The sequence below is a fragment of the Lontra canadensis genome, unplaced genomic scaffold (genome assembly GCF_010015895.1).
Source record: "Lontra canadensis isolate GAN:19392208 unplaced genomic scaffold, GSC_riverotter_1.0 scaffold84, whole genome shotgun sequence".
NCBI classification, from domain to species: Eukaryota; Metazoa; Chordata; class Mammalia; order Carnivora; family Mustelidae; genus Lontra; species Lontra canadensis.
The window spans coordinates 5,572,218-5,585,162 of record NW_022631078.1 but is presented as its reverse complement, the minus strand read 5'-3'; the positions used below and the strand labels follow the sequence as shown (position 1 = coordinate 5,585,162).

General features: G+C 57.3%; 1 protein-coding gene across 3 annotated transcripts in view; it reads right to left on the bottom strand.

Annotated features, from left to right (window-relative positions):
* The window catches only part of SCUBE1 (signal peptide, CUB domain and EGF like domain containing 1), a 133,677-nt gene that overhangs the window by 81,658 nt on the left and 39,074 nt on the right, over positions 1–12,945 (bottom strand). For all 3 annotated transcript variants that reach the window (XM_032882823.1, XM_032882824.1, XM_032882825.1), the window contains one exon: positions 510–644. In XM_032882823.1, coding sequence (XP_032738714.1) covers positions 510–644 — 135 coding nt within the window. The remainder of the gene's footprint in view (positions 1–509; positions 645–12,945) is intronic.

The window sequence follows — 12,945 nt, the reverse complement described above, 5'->3', positions numbered from 1 at the left end:
GGCTGTGCCCAGCATCCTCCGGCACTCCGGCTGCCCCCCCCACCGCCCCCAGCATCCAGACGGCAGCAGGCTCCCGGCCACAAGGACCCTATGCTGGCCGGTGACCCGGTGAACGTGAGGGGACCAAGAAATTGGCACTCGGCCTGGTCAGGCCTCCAGCTCACCCTGGGGAAGGGGACCGTGGGGGATGGGGCCCCACTCATCCTGGCCGCAGCCAGCCTTCAGCCCAGAAAGGAAAACAGCTTCTCTGGTCACATCTGCCCATCTGTGGCCCCACCTTGCCTCCACATAAAAACACCGGGAACACCGACAGCCCCAGCGCGGCGGGCGGAGCTGGGAGGAGCTCCGTGCAGAACCAACACCAGAAGCACAAAACAGCCATTCAGGCCACCACCAAAATTCCCTGCCCGGACCCTGAGGCCCCCGGAGTCAAGACGCGGTGAAGGGAGTTTCCAGGGGCCGCCTGTTTCGGGGGAGGGGGGAGCCCGGTCAGCACGGGCAGTACTCACCGTTGGAGCGGTGGATGCAGGTATGCTGGTTGTCGCTGAGGAAAAAGCCACTGTGGCACTGACACTCGTAGCTGCCCATGGCGTTGACGCAGATCTGCTGGCAGCCGCCGTTGTTGTCCTGACACTCGTCCACATCTGCAAGGACACAGAGAGGGACACGGATGTGATCAGTTTCCCCAGGCTGCACAGCAGGCACTGCCCGGAGCGACACTCCAGTGACCCTCCACAGAGGTACTCCATGTGGTACTCCTCGGTGGTACTGCACAGAGCGATGCTACAGCAGCACTCAGAGGTACTCCACACGGTACTCCACAGCAACGCTGCACAGAGAGAACTAGGGATACTCCACAGAGGTATATCCTCAGTGATACTCCACAGAGGTACCCCATGTGGTACTCCACAGCGACACCACACAGAGCTATACTGCAATGACTCTCTCTAGCGGTATTCCACAGCAGTACTCTATGGTAGTACTCTTTAACAGTACCCCATAACAGTACTCCACGGAGTTACTCCATAGAGGTAGAGAGTTACAATGGTTGTAATGCCATCCTGTGTGACCCGTGCCGTTCCAAGTATCTGACCTATCCTAACTCCTTTAACCCTCACGGCAACCCCGTACATCAGATTCTGGTAGTAGCCCATTTTATAGATGAGGAAATTCAGGTCCAGAGGGGCCAAGTCACCTGTCCTGAGGTCCCACCTGGCCGCCTGACTCCTAGACTGTGATCTTACTGACACTGCTGGCCTCTCCCTCTCTAGGAAGACTGTGCAACCGGCGCTGTCTACCCCTGACACACGGAGCCTCTCCAACCCAACTCTAATGCCCCCTTTTTCTTCAATCACACCTCAGATTCACGACCAGTAACACAAGACCTGGCAGCCAGGGAGAAGCTAGAGGACAGGTCAGCCTGCCTTCTGCCTCACAAATTGATTTCAAAAATCTAGAGAACGGGGAAGTTTTTCAAAGGCCCTAACCTCTGGCTGCCAAGGCAGCCACGGAAGGTCGCCAAATAGTCTTTCCCACTCTCCGGGAGAGACAGACCTCAGGGCCGACACTCATTTTTGACCAGAGGCTGCTGGCACAAAGGGTGCTCTTGGCTGAAAAGAGTCTTTATGGAGTTCTGGTCTTGAAGAGAACAGCATGTTTCAATTACCAGAGTCATAACCCCCTACACTGTCAGTTTGTTTAATGAAAGACGGGCTTCTTAAACCTTAATGTGCCATGTCTGTATTGTCATTTTCATAGGCAAAAACATGAAACCACAAAGGCAAGGTGAGCTACTGGCTGCTTCTAGCCAATCCCCTGCCCCCCAGCACGCACATACACAGAGGCACGCACACACGCTTTGGTAGTAAGCTTTTCATACGGTTCTTTTAAACACAGCTATCATTTAGCACTGCAACGAAAAGAATGTGGATATTCTTCCCATCTGCCCAGGTCAGAAGAACCAGGCAGACTGACCTGCATGGAACCAGAAGAGGACTCAGCTCTGGAACGGTGTCAGCTGGGTCCCACGGAGGCTTAGGGATGACAGCCCGCTTCACCACCCGAGAGACCACACGGCTGCCTCTGAGGCCGGGGCTGAGGCAGGCCTTGTTCTCCGGCAAGCTCAAATGTCGGCTGTGCGGCAGCCTGAAGGGGGCAGAGCTCTGAACTCTAAAAGCTCCAACCGTTGTAGCTGAAGTGGGGAAGGCGGCTCTTGCGGAGGGGAGACCGAGTGCGCGTGCGTGCGCGTGCTCCCAGGGGAGCCGGGAAGGCCAGAGAGGGATTATTCTGAAAACTTCACAGACTCTGACTTAGTGAGGGCTCCCTCAAGGCCCAGTGCCAGTGTCACCCTTGGGGGGCACCTCCCCTCCCCCTCAGTATTGTCTGCCTCCGGGGATCTGTCCCCTGCCTGCACTAGACCATGAATGGCTCTAAGCCGGGCACCATGTCCTGCTCATCCTACCAATAACAACACAAAGCGAACATCCCTGAAGCGCTCATTACGTGCCGGCATGGGCCTCACAGATACCAGCTCACTCCATCCTTGTTGCCGCCCCAACGGGGATGCCTCCGTTGTGCAGATGAGGACACCAAGACACAGACGGCCAGAGTCACTTGAGCAAAGCCGCACAGCTGCTTGGAGCAAAGGCAGGACTTGACCCTGCTGTCCGCCTTCTGAGCACGAGCCTTTGCCCCACCCCGAAGCCGGCCGCGCCAGCAAGCACCTTCAGACTACGGCTATGAAGAACCAGCTCTTCTGAACGTGGGCTGGAGCTGGGTCACCTTGAACGCGTCTGCGAAGCCCTGACGCACATGCACAGCCAGAGCCAGCCTGCAGGAGCACGCCTGGGGTTCCGTCCCATCTCTGCCTCAGGGACGCCCCACAGAGGCATGTGTGGTGGCACGCGTGTAACGGCGAGATCTGCTCGTGGGACTCGGCCCGGACCCCTTCGAACCACGTTCTTTGCTCTTCTTCCTGTGGTTCTCACGCTCCTCGCTCTGTGCCTCGGCCTCCCCAGCTCTAGCAAAGGTTCAACCGGAAACCAAACAAAACAGAGGCCCTTGAGTGCCAAATTCATGGTGTGAAAACACTACTCGGACCCCACCGTGAATGAGCTCCCCAGTGCCACCCTTCGGGCCTGGCCGCTCTCCCCACTTCCCTGGGAGCCGGGAGCCAGAGGGCGGTTGACGCTGCAACATCGACAACTTCAATGAGCTGGCGGAGCGCTGGGCCTTGGGACAGCGCTGTTTACACTAGCCGGGAACGAGGTCTCTCCAGCGCTGGTGAATAATTGGAAACAAATGCAAGGCCGTGTAAACACTTCTTCTCCCCACTCCCAAATGACAAAGCCCCAAGATTAAGCAGGAGGGAAGAGGGGGCTGCCCCCTCTGCACCCTTTTCCACTGTGGTCCAAACACACACCTCCCTCAAGCTGGGCAGGAAACCACGGTCTCAGAAGCCCTTCGGGTAGCCTGTGGTCATGACCAACTTCTCTAGGGGCTAGATGAAGGGCCTGATGCCCACTTCACACCCTTCACGCCCCAGGGCTCAGCCCCCAGACGGCACTCAGTGAAGTCTGGAGAGTGGCCAGCGGGAGGGGCTGGGTCCGTGAGACAGCTACCCATGCGCCGGGGGGAGGCTCGGTTGACCTGGGGCAGAGCACTGTGGGAAATACCTAACCCCCAGCCCTCCTGAGGGGGGCAGCCGGGCACACATTGTTCCTTGGCCCCCGTAGGACTCAGAAAACTCTGGGATGAGAGGTCCCGCATGGCCAGGAGGGAGCCTACATCTGGGAGTCAGACAACCTGAGTTCTGGCTCTGGCCCGTGGCCTGTGGCAGGTGCTCAGGCCTCATCTGCAGAGGAAATGCAGACTGCGCCCCCCAGGAAGCCCTCCTGGATTGCGGGAGGCACACAGCCCTCGTCCCTCTCTCCCGTGGAACTGTTCTGTGCACGGATGGGCCCCAGTGGGGGAGTCCCACCCCACCACGCCCCTACCAGGGAGCATCGGGGTCGGCTGCACAGGGCCGGCAGCCTGGACAGAGAGGTCAGGACTCGCCAGCGGGGCACGCAGGGTCTGTCTTCACAGATCTGCACCGGAGCTCCACACCGGGGGCAGGTTTCTTACCAGACAGATTCTCAGATGAGAAAATAGAGACCCCAGGAGGGGAAGAGATATGCCTAATGCTATAAAACAGGAAGAAGAGGGAATTGAAGCCAGATGAGTGTGGGTCCAAAGCCTTTCCCTGCTCTTCTGTGATCTGGCTTCTCTCAGTGAGGACACTTAAGTCCAATCATGGCAACCAGAGTTGGTTCCCTGGGTGTTTCTGCTTAATACACCAGCCCTGATCTTATGTGCTCGTGTCTCCCAAACTCCTAGTCTCTGAAGTCTCCCTGGTGCCCAGCAGAAATTGCTCACCCCCTATGCCCGGACTTGCCCTGCCCTGGACCTTGGGCTTGGTCATCCTGTATCTGCTCTGGGCTGAGGAGAGACCCGAGTCTCCCCTATATGCCCGCCCCCAGTGGCTGGTCAGACTGAGTAGGCGCTAAGGATTAGCAGGATAAACTGAATGGCACCTGTGTGCTTGTACATGCCAGTGATGGGGAGCTCACTAGCTACAAGGCCAGTCCCCTGGTGCAGACAGCCGTCCTGGTTCCTTCTGGGCACACAGAGGGGTGCATTCAAGGCTCTCCACAGTGTGCCACCTCTCCTGTAGCGGCACCCACTTCTGCTGTTCTCTGAACATACCCTTTGTTCACACTCGCCTTTGAATGCATGCACGTACCTCCTCCTGGGTACCCTCTCCCTCCTTGTCTAGACTGATGTCCTTGCCTTCAAAATTCACCTGAAATGATTTTGTCCATTCATTCCCTCTACAGACCCTGAGCACCTGCTATGCACCACCCTCCCCAGAAGCTGCAGGCGTCATTGAATATCTCCGTTAAGTCCCCGTTCACCAAGCTGCTGCGGGACCAGCCCTGAGCACAGAGAACAATGGCGAGCTGGGCCCAGGAGGGCAAGGAGATTCGTGCCATGAGGCTGGAGGACCGAGAGGTGTCGTGGAAGCAAAGCCTTGTGGGAATGATAGGGCATAGGTGGGGAAGAGCCAGTGAACCCCTGGGCAGAAGAGGAGCTCTGAAAGCTTCGTGGCCTGCACACCCCCTGTTGAGGAGACCCCAATGGCTCTCACAAACCCTGGCTCTGTCTGGACCCCACTGACCCCCATTCCCTTCAGTGCTGCTTGGGGGAAGAAGCCCGAGCACCATCAGCCAGTGCAGCCTCGGGCAGAGGCTGAGCCCGTGTGCGGGGAAGGCGTCCGTCTCTGCACCCTGCTGGAAGCTCTTGGTCCTCCCTCTTCCTTCATGGCCAGAGCAGAATGAATATTCCCAGAAGTCAGGGAGCTCCTGGGCACAGGGACTTAGCTGCAGAGCAGAGAGGAGGCCCTGTGGGTTTGGGGGCAGGCTCTGGGCTCACAGTGGGTAACTCTCTTCACTGGCAATGGAGGAACGGGGGGATGTATTGTGGTGGCCAGACTGCAAAGCCCCCGCTCTGTGAGGGTCCTGTGCAGCCCTCCATCATGGGCGCCTGGACCAGCTAGATCATTCTCTGCAAGGCCCCGGCCTGCAGCTGCCTCCCTGCCCGCCCCCAGGGACCGTGCTCCGCTCTTGAACACACACACACACACACATCTTTGTGCCATGACGACTGGCAGAGCCCCTCTTTTGGGCTGGGGTGGGGCCAGCGGGCAAGGGTGCAGGGAGGGGAGGGGAAGCTGAACTGTGGCTGGTCACGGCCTCAGGGAGCTGTTTGCTGGTGGGGCTGCGGGGACACCCTCAGAAACAGATCATCCTGAGGCATTCTGGGATAGAAGACACATGGCCTCTGCTCTGGGCAGGCCGCTCCCCAGCCCGAGGCCCAGCGTCTCATTCATTCAGCCAACAGCTGAAGGAGGATAGAAGGTGTGAGGGAGGGAGGGAGGGAGACTAGGGTGCCAAAGAGGGCCTCACTCCAGCCCTGCCCTAGCCCCTCATCCCAGCCACTCTGGCCTGAGAAGCCCCCCCACCCCCTACCTGCGCAGTCACCAAGGCTGCCGACTTCCTTACGGCCTTGCCCGTTTGTTCGTCTCCATGACCGTGGCACCGTCCTGGCTTGGGCCGCAGCTCCCACCCAGAGGCATAGTCCACATGCCCCTTCTTGACCTCCAGGCCTCCGGCCACCCCTCCCAATCCCGGCAGCCAAGGTGACCACGCTAGCTGAAAGAGGACCGCCACCCTGGCACCACAGACCAAGTCCAAACAGAGTCCCTGGGGTCAGGTGTCCCGACCTGACGCTGTAGGCCTGAAAGGAGGTATGGGTGCCGGTCGGGGAGAGAGCTGCCAGCTGTGACTATTGCCCAGCTCTGCTGGGTGTGCCCATCGCTCACAGGCACAGGCCAGCCAGAGGGCTGTGTCTGGGATGGGCCCATGCGCTGTCATGGCCGCGGTCGCTTCCCAGCAAGGAGGTTTCCAGAGCTGACACCAACACACTGCAGCTCGATCCGGTTCTGGAAGGCCTCTGCAGGCAGGACTGTGGTTTGCCCCTGAGGTTTGCTTTTTGGCCCAAGGTGCTAGTGTTTATTTTTATTAATAGCTGGCTGTTTGTCCTACTTTGGGCCAAGAATCCAGGTTTTCAGCTATTTATAACTAAAAACTACTTCTGGATCCAGCTTTGGTTGCTTTGTGTTTCCCACGAACGTTTCACGATTTGAAACAGAGACTCTGTGTTCTGCTTGGGCCCCACCCATGTTTTCCTGGCTGCCAAGAGCCTACTATGTGTCAGACCCTGCGCCTGGCTCCGGCATCACGGACCCCACTGAGGGTCCAAGAACAGAGGTAGAGGCCCCGGCCCATCACAGGAACCAAACTTGACCTCCGACCCTGACAGCTCCCTGCTGGTCCCTGAGGGCTGAGGCCCCAGCCCTTCCCTGGCCCCTTTGAGAAGGGAGTCTTAGACAGAAAAGCCTCTTGGCTATCGAGCGGCTCTTGCAAAATTGCATTTGATGAGTTAAGTGTAAATAAATGCGAACCAGATGGATGAGATTTCGGGTAAAATACACATGGGTCTTAGAGCTTTGGGGCCTGGGTTCTGCCAGATCCAGGACACTCCCTGAGCTGTCAGAGGTACTGGCAAAGGCAGGGGGGAGGTAGGACTGCGGTCCCCTGGGACCTGTCCACTTCCTGGTCTGGGCATCAGCTGGGGCCTTCTCTGGGGCACCTGCCTCTCCAGCAGGTCAGCTAGACATGGGAGACACGGGGTCTCCCTCTGTGGTCCTGCTCTGACACCAAGCCCCTCGGGTTGGGCCTGTGTCCAGCTTAGGAACCAGAGATCAGGCACATGACAGGTAGGGTCAGCTTTCCAGACCTTCAAGCTCACTGTTCATGTCCAGACAGGAGGAGCCAGCCCACAACGGGACATAGCTCTGCTGAAGATGTTGGCCTTGATGCTCTGCTTGCCTCATCCCTCATCTGGGCCCCACCTTCAATCCCAGCAGCTGCCTCATGGTCCTCCAGAAATCAGAGAGCAGCCCTGACCGTCCCTAAGGACTGGAGATGCCGCTGGCCACTCCGCCTGATGACAGGCTCCATGAGGTCTCCCTGTGACCGCTGCCGTCAGGTGCTCATCCTTGCCTTACCAGCTGGGGTACGAGATTCTGTGAGTAACCTGCTGTGTGACCTCGGACAGGTGGCTTAACCTTTTGGGACTTGGTCTCCTTCTTTACAGAACAGGGCTAACAGGTGCCGTAACTTGTATCAGGAATTAAAGAAAAGAACTCGGTAAAGCACTGAGCACGGTGCCTGGCACACATAGAGCACCAACAAATGTCACCAGGTGAGCGCGGCCACTGCAAATGCTTCAGAGAATCACAGGTGTGAACTTGCCCTGGGGGATGGTAAGGTCCCTTCCAAAGTATAAAAGTGACAACAAGCCGCATCCTAAGGGAGCCCTCGGCCTGTGGTCTCCAAGCAGGACAGCTTCAGCTTCTGGAACTGCTCCCTCCTGACACAGGTGTGGGCTAGCGAGCCACCCTGTCACCCTTCCCTGGGGCCCCCAGCCTATCAGGTGCTTAATGTGGGCCTCAGAACTGGACATGGAGCCATGTGTGTGGCCTCCTTGGGGTGTGGGACAAACCCCACTCCCTGCACATGCTACCTATTTTATTTGTCCACATAGTCTTAAAGACTTTAAAAAATATATTTATTTATTTTACAGAAAGAGAGAGAGAGAGACTGAGAGGGGAGGGGCAGAGGGAGAGGGAGAGTGAACCTCGAGCAGACTCCTGGCTGAGCGCAGAGCCTGATGTGGGGCTCGATCTCACGACCCTGAGATCACGACCTGAGCCAAAACGAAGAGTCAGATACTGAACCGACTACACTACCCCGCAACTCTCCACTTAACTGAGATATGATTCACAGTACGTAAGATTCACCATCCTAAAGGGTACATGTCAGTGGTTTTTAGTGCATTCACAAGGTGGTGCGAACATCACCGTGATCTAATTTCAGAACATTTCCATCCCCCCAAAAAGAAACCCTGTGCCCATGATCAGGCAACCCCAATTCTCCCCTCTCCACTGCTCCTGGCAACCGCTTGTCCACTTTCTTTCTCTATGGATGGGCCCATTCTGGACATTTCCTGTCAGCGCAACCAAACAGCATGTGTTCCTTGTTGTCTGGTTTCTCTCACATACCATGATGTTTTCAAGGCCCATCCACGGTGAGGCACCGGTCATTCATTTTTATGCCTGAATAATATTCTGCTGTTGGGAGCAACCCATTCACCAGCTGATGGACCCGCGGCTCGTTTCCACCCTTCAGCGGTTGTGATGAGTGCTGCTGTGAACATCGTGATCAGGTTTTTGTGCAAACATGTTTAAGTTCTCTTGGGCGTAGACCCAGGGGCAGCACATCGGGTCACATGGTGGTTTCACGTGTAACCGCTGGAGGACCTGTCAAACCCGTTTTCCACGTGGCTGCACCATTTCCCATTCCCATCAGCGAACCACGAGGGCTCCGGAGTCTCCACGCCCTTGCCAACGCTTGTTGTTGCCCCATTTTTAAAAATTAGAGCCATCCTGGGGGTGCGAGGTGGTGCCGATGACGGTTTTGATTTGCGGTTCCCCGACTGACGGTGTGGAGCGTCTCTCCACGTGCTTGCTGCCCATCATGCGTCCTTCTCAGGGCAGTGTCTGTCCAGTCCCTGGCCCACTTTGACACGGGGTTGCCCCTCTCTCTGCTGTTGAGTTCTGAGAGTCCTTCAAACACCCCACATACCAGCCCCTTGCTGGATGGCAGCAAAGATACTTTTGCACTCTGTGGGCACCACCTCCTTAAGGCCGCCTCGGGAAGCACTACGCCCTGGGAGCTGCATGCCGGCGGGCTCTGCTCTGGGAGAGGCCATCCTGTCCCGTGGCTTTTCCTGCCGCCCAGCTGCCAGCGCTGCACACACCTCTGGGCTCGCCTGCTCCGCCAGCCTCAGGCGTCGGCATCAATGGCTGAGCCCCGCCTGCACTCAGACGGCCAAAGGCATGACCAGCCTAACACAGCCCTTGTTGAACTGCTAATTCAACCCCCCTGGGAACAACAGAACCAAGCAAAGCCTGGCTCCACCCTTAGCCTTCCCATCCCGGCCAACGGCAGCACAGCTCACTGTCACTCCGGCTATGACACCTGGTGGTCAGCCAGGGTCCCTGCCTTGCCCATTCCCCACAGGGAATCCTGTAGCAGGTGCAATCCTGTCAGCTCCGCCCACAAACACATCTCCTCGCCCCCGCCCCTCAGGCCCAACTCCGCTCCTCTCTGGTTTGGGTTATGGCCGTGGTGTCCCCATGGACCTCCCTCCTGCCACCCTGGTCCCGCCACCACACACAACCACCTCTGAGAGCGTCAGCCAGATGTGTCATGCCCTGCCTGCACGCCTCCAAAGGGTTCCTTGCTGGCTTCGGATGAAACACAAACGGCCTTCCCTGGCCGACCAGGCCCAAGTGAAAGGTCCCCACCTCATACTGGCCTCCTCCCTGCTCACCCGATTGCCGCGTATGACAGAAAACTACAGAATACTTGTGAAAGAAGTTGAGAAAGACACAAAGAAATGGAAAAACATTCCATGCTCATGGACTGGAAGAACAAATATTGTGAAAATGTCTATGCTACCTAGAGCAATCTACACTTTTAACGCAATCCCTATCAAAATCCCATCAACTTTTTTCAAAAAAATGGAACAAATAATCCTAAAATTTATATGGAACCAGAAAAGACCCTGAATAGCCAATTATCGTGTGTGGCCTCCCTGACGTCCCCTGACCCCAGTGGTCTTGTCCCCATCTGGAGGCCTTGGCACTGGCTACTCCTCCGCCCAGAATGTTCTTGCTTGACCTTGGCAGGGCTGGCTCCTCCTTACTCAGACCTCAGGGCCCACGCCCCCTCCCTGAGCAGCGACGCCAAGCCGTGGAGCTGCTCCATCCTGTTGTCCCTGCCATCTCCCTGCTGTCTTCTCTGTCTCCCCAGGGAACCCAGAGTCCTTGACAAGAAGGGGGACCATGGCTGTCTTGAGTGTTGCCATATCTCAGGGTTTGAAATAGTGCATGAGGCACATAAGTCACATTTGTGGGCCAAGTGACTGACTGACAACTACAAAATGTGGCCAGGGATGGCAGCTCTGGCCTGGAGGCTCCGGCGCTAGGCCTGACCCATGAAGGATGCCCTGCGTGGCCCTGAAGGGGCTGCCCGGGGAGGCCGAGCTCCAGGATCCAGTCAAGGAGGGCAGCTCCAGGTGAACGGGGAGAGTGAGTGCCGGTCTTCGGGACGGTAGTGTGGAGGCCATGGGCCCGTCAGGAAGGTGAGGGGTTGCTGGTCAGAGAGATGCTGTGTTCACTAATTTGCCTACTTCAGCCCTGCCCGGTGGGGGTGAGGTCAGCATGGAGGGGGCGCGGGTGTTCCTCGAATCCTAGCAGCCTGTGAGCTTTGCTGCTCCACGGATGCGTGAGGCCAGGCAGGACTCCTGGCAAGCCGGCCCAGCTGTGTCAGTGCCTTCATGGGTATGAGGACAAAGTCCTCAGCTGAAGAAACCAGTTCTAAGTGGGAAGCAGGTAGAGAGGGTACTGGCTGGGAGACAGCGGGACGCCCTGAAAGATTCTTTGTTGACCCCTGTCTCTGTCCCTTCCGGCAAGACCAGCTTTTCCTTTCATCTCAAGCACATGGCCAGGAGAGGAGGCTGCCGGGGACGGAAGGGGAGCCACGTCCCCTTGGGCTCCTGCTCGGCGCCAGGCACGCTCTTTTCAGTGTCACCGAGTCGCAGCCTGAGGCAGTGGCTGTGTCTAACCGGGAGCTCCGAAGGGCGAGGCCTGCCCTCAGTCACGGCGCGTCAGGGACAGAGCCAGAAGGGAAGCGGACACTTCCGTCCCTCCAGCCTCAGGCCTCCGACAGCACAGCTGTGAGCATGATCCTGGTTGGACATCTGTGGGTGGCACTGGAACTTTAAAAAATGTCTTTTGATGGGGATAAGAACAGAGGACTGGAAAGAGGGAAGGGGAGGAAAACCAAACAAACAAATCCTGGGACCAAAGAGAGACGCTCTGAGAAAAGAAAGGGGAAATGCTCTGACAGGATTCCTCGCGAGCATCCTCAGAGATAAAACAGGCCCCGCCGGCTGCGGCTGCAGCTGCCTCCTCGGGCCCGTGCATGGGGCGGGCAGAGGGAACGCGCTGCCCTGGGAGACACTCCACCCAACCAAGGAGGCCCTCAGAGCTCCCCATGCCACCCGGCCGACACAGCCCTTCCTGCCGCCCTCTGGCCAGGTCAGATGACCAACTCCCAGCATGCGCCTCCCTGTCTCGGCTCTGCCTGGAATTCTGGACGGATTCTTCCCAGTTAGACTCTACATTTTCTTCCACCTTCCAAGCTGTCGGCCGCTTCCTCCTTCCCACCTGTGCCCTCCACACGTCCGTCAGCGCCATTGGGAGTTCTCCGTGAACGTGGGGCCCCCAGCATGTCCCAGTCTCGTGGCCTCCTGCCCACCCTGCCCCGGCTCCTTAACCAGGCTTGCTGGGAGCTGGCTCGTTCCTTCACACTAAGTGGGTCCTCGCTAACAGGCTTTGGCTGGGCATGCAGCCACAACAGGGTGAGAAACGGTTTTGTGCCAACAAAGTCAACACACTTCAGAAGGCTGTAGAGAGATTAGAAGAGAGCAGACGTGGAGGAGTGAGTGTGGGCACCGGGGAGCTTCGTGGGAAAGGAGGGCACTGAGGGTGGCTGGAGTACTGGAAAGACCACCAGGCCGCCCCGTGGCCAACCCCATGTTTTCTAGCCCACTTGTGGCCACTTCCTTTCCATGGCATTTGTCCCTTCAAGGACCTAGCATGGCTCTCTATCACTTGCCCAATAAAACTGCTTCATTTGAAATTCTGTATTCAGGGTAGCTGGGGGACTCAGTCATTGGGCATCTGCCTTTGGCTCAGGTCATGGTCCCAGGGTCCTGGGATCTAACCCCGCATTGGGCTCCCTGCTCAGCGGGAAGCCTGCCTCTCCCTCCCACTCCCCCTGCTTGTGCTCCTTCTCTCGATATGTCTCTCTCTCTCTGTGTCAAATAAATAAGTAAAATCTTTAAAAAAATAAAAAAAATAAGACAAAATAAAATTCTGAATTCACAAGGAGTTCTGAAAAACAGGGTCAACAAAGGATTAGTAGCCCTACATTCTAGCTACGACACCTATTTTGTTTGTCTTTTTCATGTGCCGATTTTCTCTTGGTGCAGCAGGTCACGCCATAGGTGACCTCTGCACCTTTCACTGAGAGCTGAGTTAGGGTGCTTTGCAGGACTCGGTCCTGGTGCCCTTCTCACCTGCTGCTGGCCCAGCAGACAGGGGACCCCCGCCCCGGCCCTCAGGGCACTCATCTCTGTTCCGCTCTGTTA